The sequence below is a fragment of the Rana temporaria genome, chromosome 6 (genome assembly GCF_905171775.1).
Source record: "Rana temporaria chromosome 6, aRanTem1.1, whole genome shotgun sequence".
Classification (NCBI taxonomy): Eukaryota; Metazoa; Chordata; class Amphibia; order Anura; family Ranidae; genus Rana; species Rana temporaria.
The window spans coordinates 151,849,073-151,867,976 of NC_053494.1; the positions used below are offsets into that span (position 1 = coordinate 151,849,073).

The 18,904-nt window shown below is 40.8% G+C and overlaps 1 protein-coding gene across 4 annotated transcripts in view; it reads right to left on the reverse strand.

Annotated features, from left to right (window-relative positions):
- Positions 1 to 18,904, reverse strand: part of COL6A2 (collagen type VI alpha 2 chain) — a 59,572-nt gene that overhangs the window by 19,623 nt on the left and 21,045 nt on the right. For all 4 annotated transcript variants that reach the window (XM_040357609.1, XM_040357610.1, XM_040357611.1 and 1 more), the window contains exons 12-24: positions 17,947 to 18,009; positions 15,129 to 15,191; positions 11,983 to 12,072; positions 11,756 to 11,818; positions 11,601 to 11,663; positions 10,763 to 10,825; positions 9,555 to 9,617; positions 7,454 to 7,504; positions 5,035 to 5,070; positions 4,130 to 4,192; positions 3,887 to 3,949; positions 2,518 to 2,553; positions 2,264 to 2,309 (exon numbers count right to left, since the gene is read on the reverse strand). In XM_040357609.1, the coding sequence (XP_040213543.1) occupies positions 2,264 to 2,309; positions 2,518 to 2,553; positions 3,887 to 3,949; positions 4,130 to 4,192; positions 5,035 to 5,070; positions 7,454 to 7,504; positions 9,555 to 9,617; positions 10,763 to 10,825; positions 11,601 to 11,663; positions 11,756 to 11,818; positions 11,983 to 12,072; positions 15,129 to 15,191; positions 17,947 to 18,009 (763 nt within the window). The remainder of the gene's footprint in view (positions 1 to 2,263; positions 2,310 to 2,517; positions 2,554 to 3,886; positions 3,950 to 4,129; positions 4,193 to 5,034; positions 5,071 to 7,453; positions 7,505 to 9,554; positions 9,618 to 10,762; positions 10,826 to 11,600; positions 11,664 to 11,755; positions 11,819 to 11,982; positions 12,073 to 15,128; positions 15,192 to 17,946; positions 18,010 to 18,904) is intronic.

Below are 18,904 nucleotides of genomic sequence, written 5' to 3' on the forward strand. Positions count from 1 at the left end.
AGATCCTCAGAGAGTTAATTTCCATGAGATGCCATGTTGAACTTCCACTGACCAGTATGATAGAGTGAGAGCGATAACACCAAATTTAACACACCTGCTCCCCATTCACACCTGAGACCTTGTAACACTAGGGAATCGCATGACACCGAAAGAAAAAATGGCTAATTGGGCCCAATTTGGACATTTTCACTTAGGGGTGTACTCGCTTTTGTTGCCAGCGGTTTAGACATTAATAGCTGTGTGTTGAGGGGACAGCAAATTTACACTGTTATACAAGCTGTACACTCACTACTTTACATTGTAGCAAAGTGTAATTTCTTCAGTGTTGTCACATGAAAAAGATATAATAAAATCGTTACAAAAATATGAACAGTGTACTCACTTTTGTGTGATACTGTAAATGGACTGCCTGTCTGATCCGCCAGACAGATGGAGAACGGATCCCGATCCGTCTGTTTTTAGCTAGGATTGGATATCGGCAGGTGTCCGTTGACACCCGCCGATCCAAAGAGGAGGCTGGTGGGTTTGATCGGGTCTGCCTAAAAAAAGTGACAGTTGGACCTATCGTCCGCTAGTGTGAAAGAGCCCTAAGGGTGAATCTCCTCAGTGTGGACAAAAGCAACAAAATAAATGAGGCAAGGGTCCTATCTCTAACCCACTATAATCAAAACAAAAAAAAGTTTGAGGAAGGCCAAGTGGTAAGGCGTTGGTCTCGTAAAAAAAAAGTTTGAGTGCTGCTTCAAATTTACTAAGAAAAGGTTTTTAAATGGCTAAATTAGGGCTTAATTTTAAATGTACTTAAAGTGGAGTTCCACCCATAAATATAACATTACATCAGTAGTTTTAAAAAAAATTCATTAGTCCTTTACGAAAAATGTTTTTTTTTTAGATGCCTTCAAAGTGTTGTTGCTAGGCAGAATAGTTAATCTTCCCACTTCCTGCACCTAGGCGCTTAATGCTTCCTAACCTACACCGCACAGACTCCTGGGAATGTAGTGGGTGTAACTTTCCAGGAGTCTGTGCACTCTCCAGTCTCAAAGAATCATGTGACTTGGACAGCACAGATGCTGAAACCTGATCTGACACTGCTTGTGCAGCACTGAGCACGTGCGAGATCTGAAAGGCTGAAATCCAGGAAGTCATACAGTCTGTCTTCATGATGCCCACACTTAAGATGGCCCCAGTCAATTTCTATTTTATAAAGTGTCTAAATGCTGTAACAACTAGGGTTGTCCAGATACCGATACCAGTATCGGTATCGGGACCGATACCGAGTATTTGCGCTAGTACTCGTACTCGCGCAAATACTCCCGATACCAAAATAGAATACTTTTTTTTTATTTATTTTTTGTGACATCGAACACAAATTGGATGGCACCATTGGATGGCACTGATAGGTGGCACTGGCATTGATTGAATGGCACTCATAAATTGATGGCACTGATAGGTGGCACTGGTATTGATTGGGTGGCACTGATGAGATGCACTAATAAGCTGCCTCCCTGCACTGATGCACTAATGGGCACTGATAGGTGGCACTGGCTAGCTGCACTTTTGGGCACTGGCACCGATGAGCTGCACTGACAGTGATCACTCCTTCAATGATATGTAGTTTTCCAGTACCGTATGCTAAAAAACAGCCCCACACCATGATGTACCAGTTCTTCATAATTCTAAAGAAAATATCTTTGGTCTGTATTGTGGTTTGAAAACGGTCACATGACATTAAAAAAAAGTATCGGTATTCGGTATCGGCGACTACTTGAAAAAAAGTATCGGTACTTGTACTCGGTCCTAAAAAAGTGGTATCGGGACAACCCTAGTAACAACCTAACAAAACGGACCTTAGTTTACAGACTTTACTAGAATACATTAAGCTTGTGTATTACAGGGGTATTTATACATAAAAAGTGAAATTGTGGCCGGAACTCCGCTTTTATTTTAAGATTTGTACTGTATATGGATCGAATCTGGTGTGTAAAAAAAATTCCCATTCTTGTCTTCGATAATAATCTTTTAGGCCCCATTCGCACATTTGCATTACAGCAATGCACGTTACTGAAATGCATCTGTTCTATAGTTTATTTTTTAGTAGTGAACATAACAAAAATATATACAAAATTCTATACATTCTTGTATAAACAAGCTAATTAAAAGTTAATGATAAATTAATAACTATACTCTACTGAGCATCCAATTAAAGTAGTCCCGTTTAGGAGTGTTTGTAATAAATAATCACACTGAAAAAAAAAAAAACACTAACCACAGCATCCACATGTCTCTCGTACGTATGTCATGACATCACATTCCTGTGCAATAATAGAAACAAATCATCTTGTAGCATCCAGTTAATACAGCTGTTAAGCATTGTTTAAAGTGATATCATTTTGGACTGTAAGTAATACAGGGTAATTACGCTGTACAAAGTTTGTTGTAATGACATGGCACATGATCTATCAATAAATAAGCATTTGCTTCCAATTACATCATTTTATTATGACATCATACACTACTTACAGTCAAGGCAGGGTCACCAGGAGGTCCAATGTCACCCTAAATATTGAAAACATAAGAAGTTACAATCTGCCGTCAATTGTATATAATATTAGCTATTAAATATACCTGGATTGTACACTACAGAACTACCATTAGATACATTTTAGCCTTTGTACAATTTTTGCAAACCTGAGGTGGGGGTAGGGATTGTGGCCCTGGTGCCTGTGAATCTCTAAGGTGCCTATAAAGTTCAAGCTAATGATACGCCTAACAATCTGCTTTACATCTACTGTATGTGGAACATGGTTCTGCCTGGCTAGATAATAATGGAATATATTGTTTAGGTAGGGCCTAAAATGATATCAGAGATTGTACAGACATTGCACATTCAAAGGTACTGTATATGGTCATCTTTAGGGATGTTTTTTATGCGCCCAGTGGGACCCATTGCACTTGTTGAGAGATCTCACTGACCCCATCAATCTCTCACCATTAGGTTAAACAGATAAAAATAAAATACATTCCTCCAGGCAGAGGCAGATGCCAACACCGAAGTCTAAGCATCTTGATGTAACTGGGCAAGCATCTAAGCAACTGAGCAAGTGACTTCTCTAGGACACGGAAAAGAAAGTCAGGTATCATGGGTGCACCAAGCACTATGACTGAAGAGCAGCTGTTTGTATGCAGCCACCAGGCAGGTTGTCTGCTAGTATATCAGTAAGTGAGCCTTAAGCCTTGTACACACAGTGAGAAGATCGGTTAAATGAGCATCCGTTTTTTTTTTGCATGCTAGTCTCATATCGAAAATTAAGAGGTTACTCAACTTGCGAAATTTCCCCTATGGCAGAACACAACTTCGGAAGTGATGTAAAGTGTTGTATTGTATTGTAATGTGTTCTTTTGTTTCTGAGCATGTGTGGTCTTGCTCTTCTGATTTTTTTCTGATGAATACTGTACTGATTAAACGAAAATCATACAATCTGGTATCGTATGAGAAAAAGTTTTGTGTTTGTCCGTACGGATAATTTTGGATGAACTGCAGTTATCAGCTCTCGAAAGCTGTGTACTAACGGTTAGACCAGTGATGGCGAACCTTGGCACTACAGATGTTTTGGAACTACATTTCCCATGATGCTCAACTACACTTCAGAGTGCATGAGCATCATGGGAAAATTAGTTCCAATACATCTGGGGTGCCAAGGTTCGCCATCACTGGATTAGACAATTGTATGGTCGCTTCGAAAGCTGAGACATCAATTTTCAAACAAAGCCTAGAAAGGCTTCCTGCCCTGGAATTTATGATGCCTTTTCTTCGATGATCCAAAAGCCCATATGATTTTACATTTGAGCTAATAGAGTTGAAAACATGTAGGAGAATGCAAATATGTACCTCGCCTCCAGATTCCCCAGATGGTCCCCGGGGGCCAGGCTCTCCTGTGGAACCTTTGTCGCCCTAGAAAAAAGAGACAGCGCAATGTATGTTACTGTACTTCGTAGATCATTGTTTGATCATAACCAGATAACATGAAGTCACTGAAAACACATGTATAAAAGAAGCACTTAATTCAGTGAAAGCAAACTACCTTACTGGATACAACAATGATGGTGTCTTCTTTTTAGGTTGGCTACTTACAAATTCCCCCTTCACTCCTTTGGGTCCAGAGGCTCCTTTTTGTCCAAAGTCGCCACGTCCTCCCTGTGAAAACATTAAATGAAGATTTTATTGATGAAAGGCAATATCATAAAATAAGCATTATACAATTAGTCCACATTAGTAAGCACATAATATTATTTCACTGAAAATTAAATGCAACAATATCATACTAACTGTATATCTGTGATGCAAAAAACAGTGCGGACACAGAAACCAATGTAATTAATCCTTTCATTGGTGTTGAACTGTCAAAATGGTGAATTATAATTGCTAATTGGCTGCTCTAGATTTCTGTTGTTTGCACACTGTTTGACATAAATAAATAATCATTAAAAAAATTATTCTGCGTGGCAACAAGCCATAGCAGATAAGGCAAACTGGCCCCAGCTCATTGGTAAATATTAACCCTACTGCTAAATTCAAGCTGATAATATGCAGAACCTGCCTGATATATGAATGAATGACTTGTATATCGCTACACATGCGAACTGAATCGCCTCTAGGCGCTTTTTCCAGCCAGTGTCTGCTTGGCTGGTGCGGTCATTTTACCCCGTAGGATCTCGACACGCTTGGGACACACAGTCATACACACAGATATACATATATATACTGGGCCAATTTGGACCAGATCCAATTTACCTACCAGCAGGTCTTTTATATATAGAGTTCTTTTAGGAAAATGCTCTGACTGAGTAACTCTAGAAAGTCCAGTAAGAACACAAATTCACTCCCTCAATCCACATTTACTAAATTGTCCTGTTAAGTAATCATGTATACCAGTAATTATATGTCATATGCCGAATAAATAGAGGTTTTTGTAGTTTAGAAAACAAAAGAGGAAAGCATGTCTAGTGTAAAACACATAAAATATTATAATTTCTCACCAGAGGTCCTGGTGGTCCTTTGTCTCCTTTATCACCCTAGATTAAAATAAGAAAAAAAAATCATCTACTGTTTCCAATTTTATATAAGAATAAATAAAAAGGACTAAAGATCTTTGGTAACAGTGTGATCATAAAACAATCTATACACTACACAGTGGCAGACATGAACTACAAAAGACCTTGTGCAGAATACCCACCATTCGGTGGCCATCATATCTGGAACATGTACACAACCGCCTGTCAGGATTCCAACATTTCTACAACTGTCCATACTTTTTTCACTCTATACATCCTAAGGGGTAAACTCCTCATAAGAATGGAGTCTTGATTTATACTAGTGTATGGCACACCAGTGGGGAATTCCCAATTCACAACATGGCTGTGACAGATTGACCTTAAATTTTAAGCCATATCACTGTTGTTAACTGCATATATATTACAGAAGAATGCCTAGGTAGTTATCTCTCACTTTATGGTGAATTCTCCATGAGACTACACGACAGACTTTATAGGGATAAAGTTGACTTGGTTGAAAAGATAGAAGGAAATATCTCCACCAAAACCCTAGCTAGTAATTGATGGGCGCTGAATTCTACTTTGCTATACCTAAAACAAAAAAAACAAAAAAATAGTTTGGACTTGGTTTTTATCAACACTTACTTCTCCATATCAAATGTGTATGTATGCTCTTTGCCTTCCAGCTTCAGCCATATCATGTCATGTGTCAGAAAACATGCTTATGTGTCAGAAAAACACATAGGAACCCTACATGGTGCCCGGCTTCAAAGTATATACTGTATCATTCTAGGCGAAGGGGCCAGCCCTAACCCTCCTTCACTGTTCTTATGGGCCCTTTCATTTTTTGTAGTACCGACATCATATCCCAGACTCCACAGACAAAAGAGTTGATTTACTAAAGGCAAAAAAGCTGTTCACTTTGCAAGGCAAGATGCACTTTGCAGGGGAATGTTGTTTATTTTTCTTGCATATGATTGCATATTTGTTGCAAATTGAAACTTTACCACATTCACTAAATTCTAGGGTAAGCTCCTTTGCAAAGGGCAACTTCCCTTGCAAAGTGAACTGCCTATTTGCTTTAAGTAAATCAGCCCCAATATGCCCATACTTAAATGTACATACTTAGAGAGAGCATGTGCATGTGATAGGCAGAAGTCAAAGAAGGCATCTGTTAACTGCAAAGCATGCTATAGGTCTTGTAGTAAAATGATGAATGGCACCTATCAAAGTTCATGCTAGCGATATGTCTCACCAGCACACCTCCATATTTGAAGAATTATGTTGTCATTCAATCCTTCTTAGAACCGCCAAATTACAATCAACATTCCAGGTTTAAACACACTTTTATTTTTTTATGGCTAAGACACCTTTTTACCATAAAAAGTTACCCTGTGCTGTCCTGAAATTTTAGTGTAAGGATTCTGTAGATGATTGAAAATAAAATAATTAGTTTACTTATTAAGATGTCCTGGTGAATGCTCTTCCAAGCATTCAGATATCCATGGCACCACTAGAGAACAACAGGCTGCTGGTGGGAACTGGCAACCAGGACAACAGATGGCAGTCTGAAAATGTTTGTACATGCTCATGGTAGCCTATAAAAATGTTAGTTATGTAGTCTGGTCTAAAAATTGCAGGAATAGAATAAAGCGTAATTAATGTTAATGAACATATAATTTCCAAATATCTCTTACCTGACAGCAAAATCTAATAGTAACTCTGCACAGTTTCTAATAGACATGTGCACACTGAAATATTTTGTTTCGGAATGTAGTTTTTATTTATTTTGTTTCATTAAAAATTGCATTAGTCCGAAAATCCAAATTAATTAAGGTGGAATCTGTCATTGAAGGCTTATGGTGTCTGTCGAATGTTCTAAGAAGATTTGACGGAGCAGCTAAACTGTACGACGCTGCAATTGTACATTTCCGGTCGAATGTTCCGCCTACAAGCTATAGAAGAATTCTAATGTTGTATGACTCTAGTAATAATATTTATAAATTATTATTTCTAGTCAACCAACATTCAAATTCTTCTATAGCCTATGGGCCGAGCATTTGACCAGAAATGTACGATTGCGGTGTCGTACAGTTTAACTGCTCCGTCGAATCTTCTTAGAGCTTTCGACAGACACCATAAGCCTTCGATGAAAGATTCAAAGTTTTTATGTTTTTCGCTGCTTCATGAAATCTTCGTCGTTCATGTCGAATGGTCTACCCCAACACTGTCCAAGGAAAGAAGATATAAAGTGACCCCAGATGGTGTACCATATACCTTCTTTCCTTGGGACCTTGGCCCCTCTCTTTTGTCAGTGTGTTTTCAGGAATGTTTTTTTATGTGAGTGTAATATATATATATTTATATATATAAAAAAACATGCAGTTTTGGTGCTCCTACTTACTGGAGGTCCCCGTGGTCCTGGGTAGCTGATACCAGGTCTTCCTCTGTCTCCCTAAAAAAAAAATGCAATTGCATTAACAGACTGCATAGAAATGGCATCATAAAATAGTTATCTTGCTGCCTTTGGGGGGAACAGAATGACATTTTCTTCACTGTTAGAGCAAACCAGAGCACACCTTTTAGGGTTTTTATGTTTTCCTCTACATCTTGAGGACACTGTGTGTACTTTTCATTTGTTTGGGATTAGGAATTCTACGGATACAAAGTCTTTTTTTTTTTTTTTTTTTTTTGTGGTTGAACTCAATAGATTGGTGTCTTTAACATTGTCTTTAGCCATTTGGCCAATGACAGACTGCCAGTAATAATAGGTGTAGCTATAATAGGTGAGTAGGCGTTATATTTAAATTTAATGTTATCTGAGCTGTAGTTACCTCAGAATGATTATGTGTCAGTTCAGCTGCGCTGTGCATTTTTTCCACATTTTGGGTCAAGGTTGGAAATACAGCATGCTGGATGTATTGAGTGGGACAACCCAGTAGGAGTTTTCCTGTCGCTGGGCATTCTGGGAGAGGGTACTTAAGGTACAGACACTGTTTATTGGGAGACTCTGACCTGATGCCCCTCCTGGCCTAAGGTGTGTCGTGGCAGTTCTTCTGTCTCGAGACCTGCTGGCCCGAGGCTTTGTTACTGAAAGTAGGCCCAGGAGTCCTGGGGCCTACTGATACAGAGGTGGTCCTGTGCTGTCTCGCCTGCGGGGAGAAGCCGATCAATTGGAGGAACCAGGGGAGGACTTTTCCCAGAGAGGACTGAGCACAAAGGATGGTATCTCAGGAAGAGCCTGGAAACTCAATTGGAGGACACCGCTTCACAGTATCGCCGGATGGCTGAAAGAAACAGATACTTTGTAGCTATTGTTTGAATTTTGGGATTATTCGGTTGAACAGTTCTCTGGCAGAGGATTATACAACAACTTTACTTTATTCATCAAGTCTGTGGCAGAGACGTTGACCGAGTGACGCACCAGCTGCTAGGTCAGTGAGAGAGGCCTATCCGGTGGTTGCTAGTTCCAGTGTGGAGACTGTTTGTCCTCAGGATTCAAGAGAGTACCCGTGATACGCAAAGCAAGGTATCTGAATCTCCCCTAACCCTCCATCCCTCTTCTTGAAGTTGATAATAAACATATTGGAAAAAAGAGAACAGCGGGGTAGGGGCAGACTCAAAAACTAACCAGCAGCTTCTACGGGGGTAGTGCTACATAGGTAAACAGTGAGAAAAGATAGTCAAAATTCCTAGGAGTTAAAGAGGGATGGAAACCACATAAAAGGCCTATAAATACGGGCCCAGATTCAGGTAGATTCACGCAATATTTGCGTGGGCAAAGGGCAACGAGTTTTGCTCTGCGCCCACGCAAATATTTTGAAATGCCCGCGATTCACGGAGCAGTAGCTCCGTAAATTGCGCGGGCGATATGCAAAATAGCCGGGCGTAAGGCTGCCTAATGTAAATGATCCCGCCGGGGGCGGGAATCATTTAAATTAGGCGCGCTCCCGCGCCGAGCTAACAGCGCATGCTCCGTCGGGAAACTTTCCCGACGTGCATTGCGGCAAATGACGTCGCAAGGACGTCATTTGCTTCTAAGTGAACGTGAATGGCGTCCAGCGCCATTCACGATTCACTTACGTAAACGACGTGAAATTTAAATTTCACGAGCGGGAAGCGCAGCTATACTTTAGCATTGGTTGCCCCTGCTATAGCAGGAGCAACCTTGCGCTAAAGTCGCCGTACGGAAACTCCGTACCTTGCGTGCGCAGGGCCCGCGCAACTTTTGTGAATCGGTGGTAGTATGCAATTTGCATACTATACGCCGATCACAATGGCCGCGCCCCCTAGCGGCCAACGCAAGAATGAATCCTGAGATATGAAGGCATAAGGAGGCTTATGTCTGTCATATCCTAGGCTGCAGTCGGTGTAACGAGGTTCCTGAATCAGGAGCACTCGTTACACCGGAGCAAGTAAGCACTTGCGCCGCGCAACCTATGGTTGCACGGGCGCAAGTGCTTCTTGAATCTGGGCCAAAGTGTTTATTATATATGCATGTCTACCTTAGGTCCTGATGCTCCCGGGTTTCCTCTTTCTCCCATGTCTCCTGGGTCTCCACGTGAACCCTGCATAAGAAACATTATTGTTAAACTACAGGGGAACAAAACATATTAGATCTAAAGTGTTAAGAAAACCAGGATTGGGTAGAAACCAGTGTCTGCAGAAGCAGATATAGCTCAGGAATATGCAAACAATTCATTAGTTAAAACAATGTGAGTATTAGAATATTTAAACATGACTATGGAAGAGATCAAAAACTCAACGATGAGTAGCTTTATTCAGAACAATTTCGAAATCAGCAGAACTGGCAGATTTTTTTTTTATACATGACTGCTAATTTGTCTATTCTTCATAGATACATAAAAGCAGGACTAATTAAATAACATGATTCTTCACAGATAAGACAGATCTATAAGCAAATATTCTGTCAAATTTCATATTAGACAGCAACAGATTTGATTCAAACCACCACTAGGAATGATGTATTAAATCGGTAGTATTCAGATAAAGTAATAAATAGAAGCACCATCATGCAGCGAATAGCTGCATACAATACTCTCAAATAGATACCTTGCTAAAGAGACTATTTATAAAAAAAATACTTTACCCTTTCTTAGTACCTTATGTGGATTACTATTTACACATGATTGCTGTACCACAATGAAACAGAGTGCATAATTGCACTAAGTGTATGCTACCCCAACATTTCATGTTACTGATATATGTCTGTTGCACTATGTATTTGTGTTAAAAAGTATCCTGTTCTCATTGTATTTCTTCCTTTGTGCAAAATACCTGGTGTTCCTGCCCTTCCCCCTGCTTTCCTATTTCAAAATGACCATGCTAGTCATAGATGCACATCCTTCCCAGCATGGTCAGTTAGATAGCTGAGAGCACAGCCTGCCTGTTCTCCAAAGGTAAAGACTTGCTCTTTCTCTGCCTGTTTACACACTCCTCCATGCAATATCCACCCCACCTCTCCAAGCCTCTTTTGGAGCAGAACAGAAGTCATGTGATCACTTATAAACAATAATAAAAAATAAAACAAATATATATATATATATATATATATATATATATATATATATAAACTATACACACAAATGTTTTGCCTTTCATTTCTATGTTAAAGTGAATGGATTGTTTTACAAAGTAAGGGCTCATATATACATTAAACAAGGACAGGGTATAACATAACAAGCATACTTACATTTTTGCCAGGCACTCCAACTGTTCCCTGCCCTCCCCTTGGTCCCGGAGCTCCACGATCACCCTTTAAGGAGAGAATTGGATTAGTATACAGTTTAATCACCACAGCCTCCAGTACAAGCATAGCTGTGGATTTTATACACACCATTAATATACTTCCATTTATTACTCCTAGGCTAAACTTGGAGGCATTTGTGAATGTATTCATTCACTATTAGGATCCAATCACAGCACAGGAAACACGTCTATTCACAGTGCAATTCAACACACACATTCTGAATAAGCTGTAGATGCACTTTAATGCGCACGCTCTATTTGTGCAGTGCCTTTGCATTTGGGTGATGCCCTGTAGGGCACTGTTTATGTGCGCTGGGATGCTATTAAGAATGCATGGCAACACACTCCAACACATATATATGTGTCCTGCCAGTCACCGTTCTCTGCCTTGCCCCTGCAGCGCTCACTGGAGAGCTGGACTGTTGAGGGGATGAGAGCGGCTGGCTCAGGCTCTCAGCTGCCAATCAGATATCTGGGTAGATCAACATTATTGCTGGGATTCTTCCACAGCCTGGAGCGGCTCTGTGTTGTCAGTGGACAGCAGACTTTAGCTTGCTGTGGGCTGATGCTGGGCCACAGAAGTTCAAAGGCAAGTTCTCTTCAATGACCTAGAAGAGAAGTATAACCAGAAAAGCTTTGGCCATACTTCTCCTTTAAGAAGGCTAATATTACAAGGATACAGGTAAGACTTATATAATATTATAGATGATTTCACAGCGGTCAAGCCAACAGATTTATTATGGAGAAAGTTACTTAGCTAGGTGTCAGAATTTAGTATCTACCTTTGCTCCTTTTAGGCCAGCTTCTCCACCAAGTCCTCGTGGACCCTCTGAACCAGGATCTCCCTGAAACCAAAATACATTATGACATCACATCCACCATGGTCATTTTAATAATTTATTGCTGCAACACATTTTAATGTAACTATTTTATTCACCTTCTCTCCTTTGGGTCCATCAGTACCTGCACCTCCCTTGGTACCAGGATCTCCTCTGCGACCCTAGATAAAGATATGAAATGAATAAAAGCCTAATGCAGCAAAAGATCTTGGCTAGGGAACCACAATATACTGCAAGTGTGTAAGTGAACCACATAGACAACAACATAGTACAAACAGTGGGCAGTGAACAATAAGCAGCAATAATTGAGAAAATAATGTCTCACTGGCTCTCCTTTTGGTCCTGATGTTCCAGGTCCTCCTTTATTTCCTTTTATACCTGTTCCTCCAGGAGCCCCAGAATTTCCACCGAGACCCTGAAAGATATAAAGAGACTTGTGTTAGAGCAGTAAATGCTTTATGTTTTTGAAGACCATACAACACTGCAATAATACAAAAACTACAGTTTCGTTCCTAAAATATAATTTCTATGGTGCCTCCATGCCTCTTACTGGATATGGCAACATGACTCCTCCCCCCTTAGGATAATTGGGGCTTATTACCTTATTTATTAAATGCATTCTGACGTCTAAGCTAGAATGACGTTGGGCTCCCTTCTGGGATATCTACGTAACAAATCCCAGGTGGCAGCTTCGCTAATGGGTACATGCCAAATGTTCAAAGACGGTGCAGAGGGACAGAATCAGTGTATTGGTGGACTGAAGTTCCTCTTCAAAGCCTCAGGCCTCGTACACACGACCGAGTTTCTCGGCAAAAAACAACAAGAAACTTGCTGGGATTTTTTTTTTGCCGAGGAAACCGGTCGTGTGTACATTTTTCGACGAGGAAACTGTCGAGGAGCCAAAAAGAGAGCATGTCTTCTTTTTCCTCGACGGGAATGGAGAAACTTGCCTTGTCGAGTTCCTCGACAGCCTAACAAGGAACTCGACGAGGAAAACGATGTGTTTCGCCCGTCGAGTTCCTTGGTCGTGTGTACGAGGCTTCAGAATGTCAAAAATAAGTATTGGGAAATTCTGAACATGGCTTAAGTAAGGCCACAGACCTGTGGGTTATGGTCTCAGCTCTTCCAACCTTGTAGAGAGGTAATGAACAACAATGTGTGTGGACATTGAATGGTATAGTTTGTTAACCACTTTAACTCCAGAAGATTTTACCCCCTTCATGACCAGGTCATCTTTTGCTATTCGGCACTGCACTACTTTTACCGGCGATTACGCGGTCATGCAACATTGTACCCAAGCAAAATGTTTATAATTATTTTCACACAAATAGAACGTTCTTTTGGTGGCATTTGATCGCCACTGGGTTTTTTATTTTTTGTGATACAAACCAAATAAGACTGAATTGTTTTTTTTTTAAATACAAATATATATATTTTTTTGCACTAAAACATATCCAATCAAAACATTTAAAAACATCGAATTTCTTCATAAACTTTGGGCAAAATGTATTCTGCTACATGTTCTTGATATAAAAAAAAAGAAATTCTAACAAGTGTTGATTGGTTTGCATGAAAGTTATAGCGCCTACAAACTATGGGATATATATTAGAATTTTTTCATACCTCTAATATTGGGGATCAATGATTTAAAATTCGATAGTTCTGCGGGAAATCTGACACTAACTAACGCTGGGGGGAACTGACATCACCAGGGACAATAATACAGTGATAATACTACACATTGCCACTGTACTTAACTAATAGGGCACCCTAAACCTGGAATTAGGCAGCGATGTACAGGCACGTCGCTTTGCTTACAGCCCCCACTCATCCGCAGTACATTGCAGGTGGGCAGTCACTGAGTGGTTATGTTGAACTCGTAGTAGAGACTCTGGGATACTCTGTGTTTTCTTGCTCCAAGTGAGCTTGTTATAGTTACGGTAAATAGAGGAAATTAACACAGTCTTAGAGGGTTACAAAAGTGGCTTTGGCTGGTATTAATGAGGAATATGTCATATGATAATAAGCTTATTTGCATAAATGATCAAAATGGTATAAATATATCCTTAAATGTGAACAATTTAACACTTTCCTTTATGCTGTTAAAGTGCCATGTACAGCATACTGTATATGTTTAATAAACTGAAGCTGAAAAGGATAGGACACTAGCAAAAAATAGGTTAGTCTTAAGCCTCGTACACACGACCGAGTTTCTGGGCAAAAACCAGCAAGAAACTTGCTGGAAGATATTTTTTTGCCGAGGAAAACGGTCGTGTGTACATTTTCGTCGAGGAAACTTTTAGAGAAACTCGACGAGCCAAAAAGAGAGCAAGTTCTCTATTTCCTCAACGGGAATGGAGAAACTTGCCTTGTCGAGTTCCTCGACAGCCTGAGAAGGAACTCGACGAGGAAAACAATGTGTTTCGCCCGTCAAGTTCCTCGGTCGTGTGTACGAATCTTCAGGGTACATTCACACTGAAGCGCTGGGTGTGTCAGCGCTAAAATGGCCCTATTTTTACCGGCCCTTTACCGTCGTTTTTGCCGTTATTTTCGGCTGCTAGCGTCGCGGTTTTAACCCCTGCTAGCCTTGAAAAAGGGTTAAACCCGCCCGCAAAAACGCTGCTTTGCGGGTGGTTTGGAGGCGCTGCCCCATTGATTTCAATGGGCAGGGGCACTGTAGAAGCAGTATATTCACTGCTCCTACAGCGCCTCAAAGATGCGGCTGGCAGGACTTTTTTTTACCGTCCTGCCAGCGCAACGCTCCAGTTTGAAAGCCCTCAGGCTTTCACACTGGATATAAAGGAGCGGCTCTTTCAGGGCGTTTTGCAGGTGCTATTTTTAGCGCAATAGCGCCTGCAAAGCGCCTCAGTGTGAAAGCAGCCTTAATCACACTAGCGAAAAATTTGACATCCTGATAATCGAAGGCTGTTATCCTGGACTGGCCTACAGATTTAAGTTTGCCACTGACCAATCCCCCTGAAGGTGTCCTTATAATCCAAAAGTTAAAGACTTCATGTGTCCCTCAATCAGTGAGAAAAAAATAGACCTTATTTATGCATTTTTAAAAGAAGAGAATGTTGAAGTATAAATATGAAAAAATGAATCTAGCTACATAATATGTTTGGAATATAATATTGTAAATGAGAGAATATGTAAATTATGGAAAATATACGAATGACAGTTCAGACCAATATGTAGTGCAAAATATCTAAAAGTACCAGGGAGTAAAATCATAAGAATTAATAAAAGTGGCAATAAAATTAGCTTATGTGATGCTCAAACTGCAATAGCCAAGCTACCTATAACATAATATGAAACTAAAGTCAAAATCTATACTCAAATATAGAAAAAAGTAAATAATCTGATGGTGATGGAAGGGGTTTCTATGATAAGCATATTTCAAAAGTTCCATTGAGAAAGTTCAGGTAGTAAGTGACACAGAAAGTGTAAAATGTTTCAATGTTAGGTTACCTTATCTCCTTTCTCTCCGAATGGCCCTGGCGGTCCGTTACGTCCAGACCTTCCAGCATCACCCTGGAAAAAGAAACCCTCAAATATTAACAATCTAAAAAGAGGTCCATTAAGTAGTCAAGCATGTGGTTATAACAATAAGCTAAGACATGATAAAGAGACTTCCACATTACATTGTGTATGTGTAGACACTAACAAACTAAGTAGAGTTCCCCAACACTTCTATACTTTTTTATTTTATTTTGTAATCAAATGCAGAAATTACGAAAAAGTAATGTACAGTAAGTTGACTGTATCCTATATGCATGATTGGCAGAATTATTACGTGATTCAAGTTGCTACGTTTAATTTGTCACAGATCTTTGGGCTCCCTCTAGTGGGGATTTTTTGAGTAGCACCCCTATATTTAGGAAACAATGTGCCATTGAGACTTAAGGGTTATTTACAAAAACATAAGAAAAGAAGTACAAAATCAGCAGTTGCTGCTTATTGTAGCCAAACTAATTTAATCTCTGGAAACATGAAACAAAGAATCAGGTTGGTTACCATGGGTGTTTTCTCACTTTTTCACATTTTTTTCTCTTATTTTTTAAACAATTATAAAGTGCCATCTCAACACAAAATAACTTTCAACATTTTTACCTATCCATTGTAGATCACCAAAAACTTCTCAGTAGACATGATACAGTATATGTGAGTATATGCAAGGTATAGACTAGTGATATGGCTACTCTGGAAGATGCCAGGGAGCTAAAAAACATAAATGTATTTATGGGCTGGTATGAGTACCTGTCATCTGTCCAGCCTTAGTGGGCAAGTTTTAAACAAAAGGTGTACTGAGGAATTACAGAGGCTGGCCTTGCCAAATCCTCTTTCTGGTTGCCTTGCTGATCTAGTGGCTTCCATGCTTTTCTTTGTTGGATTCCCAGCCTTGGGATTAGCGCACCAATGAGAAATTAGATTTTTATTATGGCAGGTTTTATTTTGTTGTCCAAATAAAACTCTTACTGTAGCCTTATCGTAATCAAAGTATAACTAAATGCAAGGCTTTTTTTTTTTTAGTTTTGGATAAAGTGGAGAGGGTGTAGAACATCTGTCAGTTTTTATTGCTGTCTGTGTTCCCCTTAGGGAGATAAACTCTCTCTGTTTGTCCTGTTTGTATCACTGAACGTATAAGAATAGAGGACAATGCTTCCAATGGGACCATTAGTTCTGGTGACCCTGGTGACCATCAGTGATCTTCTCACTTTGGAGGAATTTCTTCTCACTTTCTGTTTTGGTAATGGGACAGGAAGTGAAGAAAAATCTCCCCAATGGGACAAGGATTGACAAAAAAAAGACTGACAGGGGTTATCCTTCTGTTAGCTCAGACAAGCTGTGTAAAATCTGTACTTTTAATGGATGTAAACTGCAAATAATTAGGGAGATCCAATGTAGAAGGATTTGTTTAATCTCTGTGTATTACCTGAGGCTGGTCACTTCATTCAACATATGTAATGGGTTACAACCACTTTAATTCTTGATTTACAACCGATCACTAAAACAGCGTGGGTCCATGAGTATAAGTGTAGCGCCCCCTTACTTTCAGTATGGGCACTACGCTAAAGTTAGTGGGGAATGGGAGAGTTATCTTGCTCCCATTCACTATTTGTTTAAATTTTGGGACTTCTGTCATTCCAGAAATGTCCACTGGGTCAGTCTGTGGTCCAGGGATGCAATGTCATCCCTGGCCAGCAGTTGGCGCCAGAGGGGTTCTGGCAGAGTAAGTTTCTCCAGCAGCCAATCAGAGGAGCTTTTCCCTCGCGGGGCATGCTGGAGAGGAGTATATCTGTGACAGGTGTCATGTGTTCTAAAATCTTCGCGGGGTCCCCGTTCCAGGTGTGGCATCCACCTTCAGGGTGCGCACATCCATGGACCCCGCCGGCGTGGCCCACCTGGCCATAATTGCAGACTACTCGGGACCTCATCCGGAGGTACAAGGAGACCCCAGTGACTGGCTGGGTTCCCGGTTCTATTGAAAGGATCCCAGGCTGGGTGCCGTTCGATTGGGGAGTCAGTTTGAGGAGGACCCGGAGGCAGGTCGTCCAACAGAGCCTGAACAAACCAATTGGGGATCCGGTGACCAGAGTACTGACAGGTATGTTTGCTGTCATCTGGTGACCGATGCAGAAATCTACTGGGAGGATTCGCTCCATCTATCTATCTAGCTCAGTTGTTGTAATTGGCCTGTGGCACATGCCCGAGCCGGGTCTGTGAGAGAGGCCCGTTCCTCCCAGAAATCCTAAGTGACATCTCGGCTGCCAGGCCTGTAAAAATAGGGTCTGTCCGGGGGCACTTTACCCACTCAGTTAGAGTGGCGACGAGTTACAAACTGGTACTACGCAGAGCAGTACTGACTGCTCTATTTAATATCCAGGCCTGATACTGCAAGGTTCTTCCTCTCTATCTATTCATCAACTTTGCCCTTCCCAATTGATGTTGATGTTGGCCGTGTTGGCCTGGAAAATAAAGCATTGGAAAAAACCTTTATTCACTGTCTGGACCTTCGCTCACTGTTTGTCTCTACAATTGCACCCCTAGACAACGCTAGGGTAACTTAATAGGCCGTTTCCAAATCAACCAGCGGTTCCTTCGGGGGTAGCGCTACATAAGAGTTTATAAAAATCGAATGAAAATGATCATTGGGAATATTTGCTGTATATCTTGCAAAGGCAAGATCTTGTTAGGTGAATAAACAGATGTAAGCCATCTTGAATGTAAATAAAGCCTTCTGTGATGTCTTATCTCCTATGGCTGAAAACATAAAGAAACCACACACCTTTGGTCCAGCGTCTCCATCATCTCCTCTGTCTCCAGCATCTCCTGCATAGCCATGAGGGCCCTGAAGAATAAATAATATACATATGTAAAATTTCAAAGTACAGAATATGTTTAAAAATGTCTATAGTATTAGTGGTTTCTATAAACACAGGAGCACATATAAACTCCCAAAGTCACCCAATAACATAACCTAATCAAGCAAAGCACAGTTTTCCTGCTCTGCCCTGACTCTCCAACCAAGTCCAATGTAAGCTGACAATGATCTTTTGTCAGATCCAAGTGTAACTTTATTTCAGAAGGGCAACAGGTACACAACCAGCAGCTTGGTTATGTACCTGGTACCATTCAGAAATCAATCTATGCTTGGATTATTTGTCAATTGTCGAAATATTTACCTGTACTAGCAATGCACAACTCATTTATTCTGTACATAGCAGATACCCCTTTAAAAAAATTGGCATGGCTATGGCTAAGCAGTTATCCTAATTTGCCTTGCTTATTTTAACTCCAATGAAGTTATCTTGTTATAACGTACCAAGTCTGTCCCCGGTTTTGTCCCCGGATTGGATTTGAACAGGGGTTGGGGCAATTTCAATGACAGTCAGTGCAGAATAAAAAAAAAAATCTGAATTACACCCCCCCCCCCGCTCCTCTGCTCCTTCTAGCTTAGGGGGGTGTATTTTTTCCATTATTTGTGCCCCTTTCTGATGATCATGTGCTGGTCAGAGCGGCGAGACTCTTTTTTCAGTTTCGGGTGCATGCCCATTCAGCTCCACTCCCATGTTCTTCTGCCTTGGCTCAAGTCCCAGCCACAGCCACCTGCCTGCTTATCTCCTTGCCTTCCCTGGCGGAGTGATCTTCCTCTGCTCCCCACCCAGTAGCAGCCAGGGCCCAGAGAGTAAGACTTGATAGGCTGTGAGGCGTGTGGCAGCGGTGACGGGCAGAGAGTTGCTGAT